The sequence below is a fragment of the Pavona decussata genome, unplaced genomic scaffold (genome assembly GCF_977016875.1).
Source record: "Pavona decussata unplaced genomic scaffold, jaPavDecu1.1 SCAFFOLD_39, whole genome shotgun sequence".
NCBI lineage: Eukaryota > Metazoa > Cnidaria > Anthozoa > Scleractinia > Agariciidae > Pavona > Pavona decussata.
The window spans coordinates 1679152-1691697 of NW_028145461.1; the positions used below are offsets into that span (position 1 = coordinate 1679152).

A 12546-nucleotide genomic window follows, 5' to 3' on the forward strand; every position below is an offset into this window, starting at 1 on the left:
CTTTTGATATTACTGGTCCTAGCAACATACATGATTTACGAATCAAACGAATGTAATTAAATGATTGTGTTATCTATGAATCAAACGAATGAGCTAACTCGGCTTAAGTCTCCTGATGTTTCTCTTTGTAGCCCGATTATCGATCTTAGGCTTCTTGTAAAATTTTCTAAGAATTAAAACTGCAACTGAAAACAATGGAGCAAAGTCAAAATTGCCGCAGTTTTAGTTTTTCAATAACTCGACTCCTGTAATAAGAGACACTTGTTCTTCATCTGGACTACACGTAAACACTTCATTAATTTGTTACCTCCATTAAAAGAAAGACAATACAAAGACTAAGCCCTTTGGGTGTTTTCAAATTCATGTGCATCTGCATGTGACCAATATATTTTTGGAGCGTTAATGAAACAAATTGAAACAAGTTCTTTCCATCATTCTGTTGTGTTCGTTGTTTGTGTAACAAACTAGTTCTGTGTTCGCTGCGTGTTGCCATGACACCAGAAACGTTCTTTCTCTTTTATTTATAGGTGCATTACGTCAATGACTACTCCCCAGTCTTCATTCCTCCAAGTGCTAACTACATCGTCAATGTTTCCGAGTCGGTATCGATTGGTTTTAGTGTAATCAATATCAACGCGACAGACAACGATAAAGGAAGCCAGGGCGATGTCTACTATGCTATAAACAGAGGCAACATCGGAAACAGCTTTACTATTGATCAGACATCCGGTGCTATCACCACTGCTAGGAACCTAGATCGTGAAACAACTGCAGTCTATGATCTCGTCGTCAAAGCTTTTGACGGAGCTGTTCCTGAAAAAGTTCGTTTCACTGAGGAACACGTTTTAGTGAATATTGGCGACATCAATGACAACGCTCCGCAGTTCACCAAAATGGAATTTACAACCAGCGTAAAGGAGACTGCAGACCTTATTGACATCATACTGCGCGTGGAGGCGCTGGACCGAGATGCGGACACAAACGCTGAGTTGAAGTTTTCTATTACATCCGGGAACGAAGATGGCTACTTTGACATCATACCAGCTACAGGAGACATTATTGTGAAAAAGTCGCTGGATCTTGAAGGAGCAGCTCCACCTTCGCTTAACTACAGCTTAGGTAATTAAATTAATCTTATGACTCGCTATTTTACGTACATTAGCAATGCTTCTAAACACGTTTGAATCAGCATAAAATCAAACAAGAAAATTCACCTTCTTTATGTTTTAGAAATGAATTGAAAGACTTTGTAGAAATTTAGAAATTTCGATTTCTTAGAATATGTTCAAAAAATTAGCCAAAATAACCTGGCAGTGTTTTTTCATGTGCGAGTTCTTATCTCGTGTGTGTTTCAAAAGTGTAGTTAAGGACACAACGAAATATGGCACTCTTTCCTGTCTGTAAGTGCGTAAGTGGCTGGGGCAACCACAGACTGACGATTGAACTTTTTCTTTAGTCCCAGTATTAACATGAATATTCTCCCCACTGTTCTGATAAATTTCATCTTTGGTGATCATTTTCTGTATTCTCTCAACCTATATGTTTAATTAAGTAGTTATCTTGTAAGGAGAAATTAGATGCTGGTGGGGTTGAAAGTTTCACATCACCGTACACGACCTGGTTCCGCATTCTTTATACAAGATTATCGTTGAATTGCTGAAGAAACTGGATATGTTGAGCGAAGAACGCAAAAATGACTTGTCTGATAACCGACCCAATAGAGTGTTTTCACATGACGTCACAACGGCCATGTTGGTGTCCCAAAACAAAGAAATGGCGGCCATGTTGGTGTCCTAAACTAAACCTCTGGGAATTGAACTCTATTTTTATGCAAATACTACTTTCTTTTGTTTCAGTAAACCAATATGGCCAGTAGTCACGTGAATGAAAACGCTCTATAGGCCATTTCCGAGTTGCTTTGAACCTCATTGCAAAAGCGAGGGTAAGTGCAAAGTTTTTATTATGAAAATTAGTTTTCATTTAAATTTAAACAAAACTAATTTTCATTTGAAAAGATTTGCACTTAGCCTCGCTTTCATAATGAGGCTCACAACAACTCGGAAATTGGCTATTAAAATCATGTCTCCTGAATCGGATAAATAAGCGCCAGTAGAATGGGCCATCCTGTAAAGCCGAAAGACTTACCAAACCGTGGGATTAGCATTGATTAATTATCTTTTGTTCTCGCTTAATCTGCTGCATTTCAGGTGTTCACGTGACAGACATGGGTGTGCCTCCGCTGACCAACTCCACAAATGTCTTAATAAACATCTCACCGGTGAATGAGTTCTCGCCCCAGATTACTCACGGCCTTTCGGCCACTGTTACAGTGAAGGAAAACCAAGAGACTGGAAACGGGTTGGTGTTGATTGACGTGAATGCTACGGATAAGGACTTCGGACAACAAGGTAAACAAGGAGTATGAAACATTGTATAACGGATTTGTTTGTACAAATAAGTATCCTATGTGCTGCTTAGGGTGCCGGCGCGGTAATCCAGTGCAGGTTAGGGCTTCGGGCGCTGTTACCAAACCTCGGTAACCTCGATATCCAAGCAAACTCTGCGACACAAGTCGGGGTCCTAAGCCAGGTTATTCAGTATGGAGTGGAGGGGGTGTCTCCCCTCGCTATGTTAATATTAAAAAAAAAAGAAGTGAACAGACCTTGTGACTTTTCTTAGATATTTCTGGCAACAAAACTGCTAGCATTTCTTTGTTAAATAGAATTCCAAGTTTCGCCCTAACGTTTACCTTTTTGTATAATAATGTTCAGTCTTGGTTTTGATAACTTTTGACTCCATCTTGACTTAATTCTGACATTTTGGTTAAAAAAAAACGCAGACGCCCCTTTTCCTCCACGAGCACACACAGTTTTATTAATGTTTTCAGCAGGGCAAACTAACTTTTCCTGTTGATCGCTCTATAGGCAAAGTTCACTATTCCATCCACTCTGGAAACGACGACGGAAAATTCAAAGTGAATCCATCTTCTGGTGTCGTTACTTTGATCTCACCGCTGGATTACGAGAAGGCGGCTCGCCACACGCTGATTATCCGGGCATCCGATACTGACACTGGTGGGCATGCGCGGTTTGCTGATTTCACCCTCCACATTCCGGTTGATGACGTCAATGACAACTCTCCCAAATTTGCAAATCATATAACTGTTGTTGATGTACCAGAGACACTTTCAATAGGTAAGGAAAACATTGATTTGTTTTCTTCCCCCAAGCCCAATGCACAAAACCTTTTCTCTGTTTGCTAATTAAGTGAAGAAATTTTGCACTGTGCAATATTTTTATCGTTTGTTACGTTCAAATTGAAGTTAAGATTTGGACGTCTTAAATTTTTTTAATTGTGTCTTTTTTTGACACTACAAAGTGTAACATTTACTTCAAAATCATTTACAGAATATTTTGACGCAAAATGTGACATAGAACGAAATTTCACAACTTTTGATGCAAATGTTGTAGCAATTTCTTAAACGCGAAATGTGACAACTTTTTAAGGCAAAATGTGACAATATTTAAAAGTCAAATATAAACAAAATAACTGGGTCCTGTTGTCAAAGCAACCAATCTGTCAGAAAAATTGTGGGCCATACTGATCACACTGCCAGATCAAATTTCTTGAGACTTCCAGTTCAGTATTATCATAGCGTTGTTCTCATACATATAATGTACGTCAACAGCTCAAATGTTGTTTGCGTCGTGTCCAGTCGCGGCCGTCGGCGGCCTTCCGTGACCCATAACCAGTGATGCGACTGACATAATGTTTTTCAACGGTAAACTAGAAACACCTGACACAAAGCGTCTTAAGGCACGAATTAGACACCTGTGAGGCACAATAGTTGATATTCGTATTGTCCGTATCGAAACTGGATCAAGCTTGCAATGGGGACTCTTGCGGGGGAAGATATTAAAACTTCTCGTGTGTAAGCTAGTTCCAGTTCATAAAGAGTACACGACTACGGTCTTATGAAGATGTTCCGAGTCAAGGGACTTCAGAAAATTGCAATAAAAACTATACGAACGTGAGATTCCTAGCTTTCCTAGTTTGGAGCGACATGCGATGACTTTTGGCTATTTGTGATGAACACAAGTCGCAGGTTGGTCTTAGTATTCTCTTCTTTAGTATAGCTGCCTGCAAGGTTTCAATGAAATGGTGTTTTGCAACTTGTGTTTACGTGCGAGTCTGCCAGTATCGCATGTTTGTATCCGCGAGTTGGCATTTCTGACCTACCTTGGCTTGTTCTCCGTTTGGCTGGGGTCTTACTAAATAACTGGGGGCTCATCACAGTTACGTACGCATTTTTTACAGGGAAAAACGTTACAACGATCCAGGCCACCGACCGTGACTCCGGTGACAATGGCCGTGTGAGTTATACCATCGCGTCAGGAGACTCGGTCGGATATTTCAGTCTAGATGCCAACACTGGTGAACTCACAACACAAAAGAGCCTCGATCTGGAGTCCGCCCAAATCACCAACTGGACTTTCACGCTTGTTGTGGTAGCAAAGGATCATGGGAATCCTCAACTGTCTGGCAATGCGACCTTTCTGCTGAGGGTCAGCGGCGTCAATGAATTCACGCCTGAGTTCACTCGACCCGGGCTCTCTCTGCAGATTCCAGAGGACATGGCTGTGGGAACCTTGTTATATCAAGTGACGGCAACAGACAAGGACTTTGGACCTGATGGATTGGTCACGTGAGTGTTTTTATGTGGTAATGCACTTTTGGAGGATCAAGAGTTTATGTTAGGCATTTCATATTCTCATGTCTCTTAAAAACGTTTCAAAATGTTAGGAGCTATATATTAACGCCGGAAAACGTTTATTTATGACTGTGTGTTACTCCATGTATTTGGTCAAATTGTTTATTCTAAACCAAACCAAAGACTCGCTTCTTTAGGAAATATTTTGCGTGGAAATGTTAAGAGGGATCTAGGTTTTATTTTCAGCAAACTAATCTTGTTGTTAGTACGACGAAAAGCTACAATTGCGGCGACTGTCGTATAACGCAACTGAGCCGTCACTCTTAAGGTCCAGGTTTCAGTTTTAAAATCACACACAAGTTTTGGTTCTTTCTTTCTACTCGCTCATTCACGAATTACATCTATATGCCAGTCTGGGATTGTTTAGGATTTTGTTTTCATGCACATTAAGACAAAGCACAGTACGAGCAGCGAAAGAACTAAATTTAATGTACTTTTATATCTTGGTTGTGTCTTTTCTTTCCTCACCAAAAATATTATTTTAGTATTCTTGTTTCTGTTTTTTGTTGTAGATTGTTTTTTTATTTATTTATTTATTTATTTATTTATTTATTTATTTATTTAATCTTTCCCATTGTTCACTTGCCTTTGCATTCCTGATTAATGGATCGCCATTTTGTCTCTACCATAGATATCAGATTACGGAAGGAAACGATGACAAGCGATTCCGGATGAACGCTTCTTCAGGAGAAATATACATTCACGCACCACTTGACAGGGAAACAATACCAACGTACCATCTGAAAATAAAGGCTTTTGATAGGCCAATTCAGACAGTCAATCAGCGGTTTTCTTTTATCTTTGTCAACGTGTCACTGTCTGATGTTAACGACAACAAACCAGTTTTCAAAGCAGGGTCTTACTACGCCGCTGTCAAGGAGACCGTGGACGTGGGTGATGACGTTATAACGGTCCAAGCTACTGATGCTGATGAAGGTCAGTGGATGACATTGATATCATTTTTCATGCCAAGTTAAAAGAAGAACGCGAACACACGTAAAGCTCTTAGCATGGCGCGATTTTTCCTTGTTATCTCATAAAAACTCGTTCGCATGAAAAAATCTCTTATTTCCTCCAACTGATACATTGTATGGTTAGTAACACCCGACGCTTTGCGTTTAGCCTCGCTATCCCCTTCTATCCCTCTTCTCTAAATGCTCCAAACTCTAATAATAGTAATACTGCAATCAAACATTAGGGAGTGCGTTCGATGATCTTGATCACAGGCTCTCTCTCCTTTTGCAAGTTGGTGATGATGTCATCCGTGCCTGCAAAATCTGCGGGGGATGCCAGATACGGGTCCCAAGATCCATTCATTCGTTGATTGATTGTCCCATACAATCTCGACTCCAATCTGTATAAGGAGTGTGTTCTTTCTACGTCGAACGCAACAATGTTTCAACAGCAACCTTAGTCGGTAACTGTGGGGCAGAAAATTCGAAGGTTCATCAATTAAAAGTGTCGAAACGTTTAATCTTTTCCCAGTTGATGCAAAAAGTACGCACAAAAAAAGCTATTTCTAGTCCTTATCGCTAGTATATTTTGTTACAGGGACAAACGGCCAAGTTCAGTACAAAATTAAGTCAGGAAACAGTCATGGATTTTTCACAATCAATTCCAACACTGGAACAATTCAAGTTCAAAACAGCCTTGATCTGGAAACACTGAAACACGTGGATGATCTGCTTTATACTCTCACGGTCGAGGCATGGGACAGAGGTACCCCGACATCTCTTAGCAACGATGTACTGGTTACCATAGAGATACAGAGCGTAAACGAATTTCCGCCAAAACTTCAGCAACCCGACAGTATTTACGTAAAAATCTCGGAGGACACTGCTGTTGGTTCTAAAATTGCTGACATCAACGCGACAGATAAAGACTTCGGACAAGATGGATTGCTGACTTATTCTATAATTACCGGAAATGAAGGCAATAAGTTTGTTATTAACCCCAGTACGGGTGTTATAACCGTTAATAACGAGCTTGATTATGAGACTGTTGTCAGGTATTTCCTTGGTGTACAAGTAAGCGACAACGCTCCACCAGGCCAACGGCTTTCCACTGTTGCCAAGGTGACGGTACGATTGATAAACGTAAATGACAGTGGTGGCGTGGACGTATTGATACAGGATGTGAGAAAGAGAATAACGCCCCCAGGGGACCCTGCTGAGGTCGTTGGTTTGGCTACTAGTAGCCCTATATCGGTCGTGTTATTCTATGAAAACGGTAGGTTATATAACAGCGTATCAGTTGGTCAAGTATAATACACATACGACAGCGTAATCAACTCGACTGCCTTTTTGAATAGCGCTGACAATGATGATTTTTGTGTATTTGTTATGTGTCTAATGTATTATCGTTCAAGTGCGACTGATCTTAAGGAGGATTTTTATGTGAATTTAATAATAATGACTTTATTAACGTGTCAAGCAACAATCTAGCTGAGGGGATTCCCACTGCTAATAGGGGACACCTAACTTTCTAAAATACAAAACGAATCAATGATAACTCACCAACATACCAAGTACTAATACTATTCATTATTATCAAAATTCTAAAATCTTGTAATTAAAACCGTAACTACGAATTGCAAAGGTAGTAGCTACTACATCCATCTAAGATGTTACTTAGATCAAGACTGCGTACCAGGGTCTTAAACTGCTCAAGACTGGTAGCCGATCTGTCTTTGCTTGGTATCTCGTTCCCGAGTCTTGGACCTAGGTATCGACTTTTTTTCCGTGCGTAACTGTGTTAAAACTAGGTTGATAAAAATTTTTCTGCCGTAAGTTGTAAGTGTGGCTGTTAGTCAGAAACATGTCACAAATAGTCCGCGGACACATTATGTTTAACCTTATACATTAGAATACATATGTCCTGCAGTCTCCTAATATATAATGATGGTATCTTTGCTTTCACTAACAGCTGTTGGTAGCTAGACTGCTTGTCTTTAAATACAGCGCGCAGTCGACGCTCCTGTACTCTCTCTAGCCTGCGTTCTATACCCTCACTTGAAGTCATCTTCGGTTTCTATTCTACTTTTTGCATTTCGTAAATTAACCTGTTGCAGAAGATTCATGTTTTGTTCTCCACTCTTACAACAGATTTCGTTTCTGTTCAACAATGCTTCAGTTTCACACTCCCGTCTGAGTACTGATTTATACCGCTACTTACTGTTGAACAGCGTGACAGTATTGTGCGCAAGACCCTAAAATACAGCAACGGAAATGTTACGACTTCAGGAGTATCAATTGGTCATTTTCGAACACATTCGTCTTTGTTTTGTTTATCTTTAACACAAGCCGACGAAATTTATTGGAAAGGGGTATGTGACCACTTTCTTTGTTTCCTTTCCCACAGGCCAACAAGAGAAGCTATCTGCTGATGACAGAAGATTGACATTTGACGACAAGTCCGAGTCATGTGGTCTCTTCACTGTTTCCCAAAAGGACGGTAACCAAGTGATTGAAGCAAACCGCGCTGGATTACTGGGACAAGGAATCCTCATTGTGCGCGTTCATAACGTCTACAATGTCCGCGTCAAAGTAAACGTCGTGGGATACTCCTCGCTGAAACTAAATGCCGCGCCTTATCCAGCGATAAAAGAATCAAATACCACTTTGACGTCATTGAAACGAATTGGCAGTCACCATGGAAACTTCCAACAGGCTGCTCTGAAGCTCTACCTCGTTTTGACTGACAATTCTACTTATGACGTTACCACGATGACGTCAGCATCGTTCGGTGTCGTAAGAAATGACGTCGGCGTTAAAGTTTCGCTTGGACCCAGTCCCAAGAACGTGTTGTTTGTCGACAGAAAAACCACCAGTGGGGTGTTCAGCGTACGTGGAAAGTTTTCTGGTAAAGTATCGAAGAATCTCGATCTTGAAGTTTCAACGGGTGTAATAACAGTGAATCGAATCCTTGCAGTAGAGTTGATCGGGCTCAGGAATCAAACGCTTCTAGGTCTGACTCATTCTACGCAGGCTCAAATGCAAGTTGACTTTCTTATGAACGACAGCTCTGTGCTTAGAGTTCAGAACTTCACCGCATTCAACGGACTTGTGATCTTTTCAATCAGTAACGCCAAAGCAGCGTCGGCTGGAAGTGTGACTGGAATTGTCACGCTGCTATCAGACTATCATGATTTTGTCACCGTGACAGTCACGCCACTCGTGGGTCTTGGGGGGCAGAGGATTGTGCAGTTCTATTGTAATACAGTCCCTCCAGTGGGTGGTGTTGATATTGGACATGAGTATGGACCAGCCTTGCCAGTACTAAAAGCCAACAAGAGAATTACAATCCCTGTACGAGTCAATACAGGAAACTCTACACTTTTTGCCTATGATATAACGATCTCTTACGACGACAGCCAAGTCCGTTTAGTTGAGCTAAAACGAAGCAAAGTGTACTCTCATTCAAAGGGGCATTTGCATTTAGCCGATGTAACGAATCCTGACAACCCAAGTTCATATATTGCAGATCTGGTTTTTGATACAATGTCTGGTGGTGTGCTTAGCATCAAGGCCGCAGTGAATATGCTGATAGACCAAAGGCTCGGTTACATAGATAACAATAAACCAACTGTGAAGCACTGCAGCAACCTACCTCTGGGCGATGTGACAGCGGACTGTGTGTTCGACATTCAAGACGCTGCTTTCACCATGGCTTATAGTTTGGCACAGGAGAGCAACTTCGTTGGTGAATTTGAACGAACTTTGTTAAAGAGAACGACAGCGAAAATGGTGAGTAAACGTTCATAAAACAATTCATTACTCTACCAAGCAAAAATCAAGGGCAGATTTGTATTCGTGGGTGTCGTTTTGTCGCCTATAAAAACAATGACACATACTGCAGCAACTTACAATGAGCGTTCAAAAATTATGTTTTACTCGTTTATCAGTTCGGAGAGTTTCAAAGGCTATTGCCCACCGTTTGACGTAGTTATTCGATTTTTCGAGTTAACCGAAGCACGTATTTAAATGTTTCATCCCCCCTCGACCCTGCCTATACCATTTACTGTTGTGTGTCAGGAGCCCATTACTTGGAGTATACAGCTCCCATACCAGGCCTTTGCTACTGCGTTTTCAGGGTTCGGTCTATTTTTAGATACACATGTGAATACTATATCCCGCGAAAATTTAAATTCTGGTTCACATGAGAATTGTGCAAAGGTTAAGACTTGTTATCAATCAATCAATCGAATTGTTTATTAAAAATCAACACTTGGCAGTCCATGTGACTGAATAACGTGCGCTAAAATTATAAAAGGCACAAAATATAACAATTAAGATACTATAAAATTATGTACATATATGTTATGATAAAATCTATTTACGTCTTGTAACTTGATCTATGGCTAATGATAAAAGAATTCTTAAAACGATCAGCCTTACAGACTTGGGTGTCGAAGATTCTTGTGTTGCGTAGTTGTTAGTAAAACTCTCGTGGGAGTCTGAGTTTGTGGGAACTTCAATCTAAAAGTAAATAGGGTCGTTGATTACCCGTTACAAGAATATATAGAAGTTCTACACTCCTGTTAATGGGCTCCTGTGTGTGTGTAAAATTATCCACCTAGTAAACTTGATTCCTTTATGTATTACATTTTTCGTTGGGATTTTTACAGCTGACAGCGATGGACTTCAACACCAATGGAGTTATAGAACGAAATGACGCTTTCCTGCTAGCTCGTGCAAATTTGGACATGGTCAGATTCATACGTGATTTGCACGTGACCGCACCAGATCACCGCAACCATTCCACGGATTGTACACTGGAGATAACAGTCAAGCTGAGCACGCGAGCAGGAACTATGGAAACCAAAACCAACACGCAAGTCTTGTTTGAATTTTCCAGCGAGAAAACGATTTTAAGCTCGCAGCTCCGAAACACTGTATTTGACGCTGGAGAGCTCGTGACAACTTACGATAGTGTGAGCAATTTATTTGGTGGCATTGTTAAAGCTGAGAGTCATGATGGGAGCTTTCAAGTAAGGTCCAGAAAATCGCAGATTGAAACTTCAAACGTGGGTTTCTCGATGATTCAAGTCATCGAGGATTCTTGGCTGCATTTGAATCCTGTAGTGACTCCTCTGTTCATGTACTCATCCGTTCCAAGGTTCCCCTCTGCTGTGCGGGTCAGTTTGACACCAAAAGCTGTCATGGTTTTAAAGAACGGACATTCCCCTCAATTAACAGCAAATTTTACAGAGTCGTATGCAACCTGTCAAGATCCACCAGTCACTAACAACGTCATGCTCGTGTTCAGAAACGATTACACGGACGTTCAAGGAAAGGAGGAATCTTTTTCAGAAACGATCACAAAGGACTTGACTGAAAAATACCAGAGGGTAAAGATAAAGAACGTGCGACTCACCCCAGGGAGCATCTTGGTTTATTTTGACGTAATCACCCAGAAATCCCGGATGAAGAGCACTCTCGTTGCATTATGGGAAATGGTCAAGTCAGGGTACACTCTGCACGCCGGCGACACCGAGTATCAAGCTAAACCTGCCATGCGTGTAAACGGCCAAGATTACCATGGTAACGACGTCGTTCCAGAAGCCGATGACAATTCTAAATTCACAATAGGTGCTGTAGTTGGCGTGTGTGTTGCTGTTACTGTTATTATTGGTGCAGTGGTCTGTTTCTGCTACAAGAAACGTATCATACAACAAAAAGAGCGATTTATACGGAAGAGCGAGAGCAAAGTCGATATCCTCGATTCACGCTCCACCTCGCGCATGAGCAATGAGACTAGGGACCATGAAATGGTACTGATCAGTGGTCTCTACAATGGCCACTTCGAGTACTCAGATGATGATGTGTCCCCATCTCCAGGCCCCTCGGCGCGAAATTCTTTCCCTCTTATCTTGCAACCTGAGGAGCAATTTGCCAAACGGAAGTTAAGGAAGGTCGAATCTACATCTTCGCAAGTGTCCAATGAGGCCTGGACTGAATCAAGCTCTCCCGCGCTTGTACGACACCAGTTGAAAGAAGCACGACATTCTCCCCCTCCACCGGCCTCATCATCTAAGTTTAAAGGACCATCACCTCTAGGACAACTACTTAGCAAACAAACAAGCGACAGTCAGTTCTTGATGCAAGAGACCTCCTCCGCTGAAGGCTCCCCGCTCAATCTGAGCCCACAAGTGTCCAAGCGTGTACAGAACAACTTGACTCATGGAAGCAGTGACTCCTCGGATGAAGAACTTGTCAGGAGTAACACATCATCTCCTGTCAGTGCGCCTACTTCCGCCAGGAAATCGCTGACTCCGCAGATCAAGGGCTCCAAGTTGAAGGACCATTCCTCAGAGGCGTTTGTATTTGAGAAAGCTGTGTTGTACAAGAGGATGACGCAGCAGGAAAATGGATCGCAACGTTCATGTAAGTTGAACCTTTTGAAATCCCGAGTAATTGGACGTTAGTAATCTCACTTATGTTGTTAACTTTGCGACTAGGGAAGGGGATGGTCAGTTTGGAGAGATTTAATAGTTTTAATGCACTGAATAGCAAATGGTTATAAAGGAATCAGGGAAAGATGGTCGCTTACAACATGTAAAAGAGTGGTTACAGAAAGAGATTCAACTTTGTGTTAACTCTCAGGAGATGAAGTGAAAATAGCCTACTCAAGTACATTTAATTTAGACTGCGAATTATCTAATCTTCCAATAGGTCAAAAGCATCAGCAGACTCGTGTTCCCAACATATGATCGGCCTCCTTGTAGTTGCTTTCCTTCTTCCACCTGCTGTTGTTTAGGTTCCTCTCCCCTCATC

General features: G+C 41.4%; 1 protein-coding gene across 3 annotated transcripts in view; it reads left to right on the forward strand.

Moving 5' to 3' along the window:
* Window positions 1-12546, forward strand: part of LOC146483406 (fibrocystin-L-like) — a 70642-nt gene that overhangs the window by 55212 nt on the left and 2884 nt on the right. For all 3 annotated transcript variants that reach the window (XM_085106153.1, XM_085106152.1, XM_085106151.1), the window contains 8 exons: window positions 528-1119; window positions 2208-2408; window positions 2925-3194; window positions 4318-4705; window positions 5403-5707; window positions 6323-7000; window positions 8132-9516; window positions 10398-12156. In XM_085106153.1, the coding sequence (XP_084962279.1) occupies window positions 528-1119; window positions 2208-2408; window positions 2925-3194; window positions 4318-4705; window positions 5403-5707; window positions 6323-7000; window positions 8132-9516; window positions 10398-12156 (5578 nt within the window). The remainder of the gene's footprint in view (window positions 1-527; window positions 1120-2207; window positions 2409-2924; window positions 3195-4317; window positions 4706-5402; window positions 5708-6322; window positions 7001-8131; window positions 9517-10397; window positions 12157-12546) is intronic.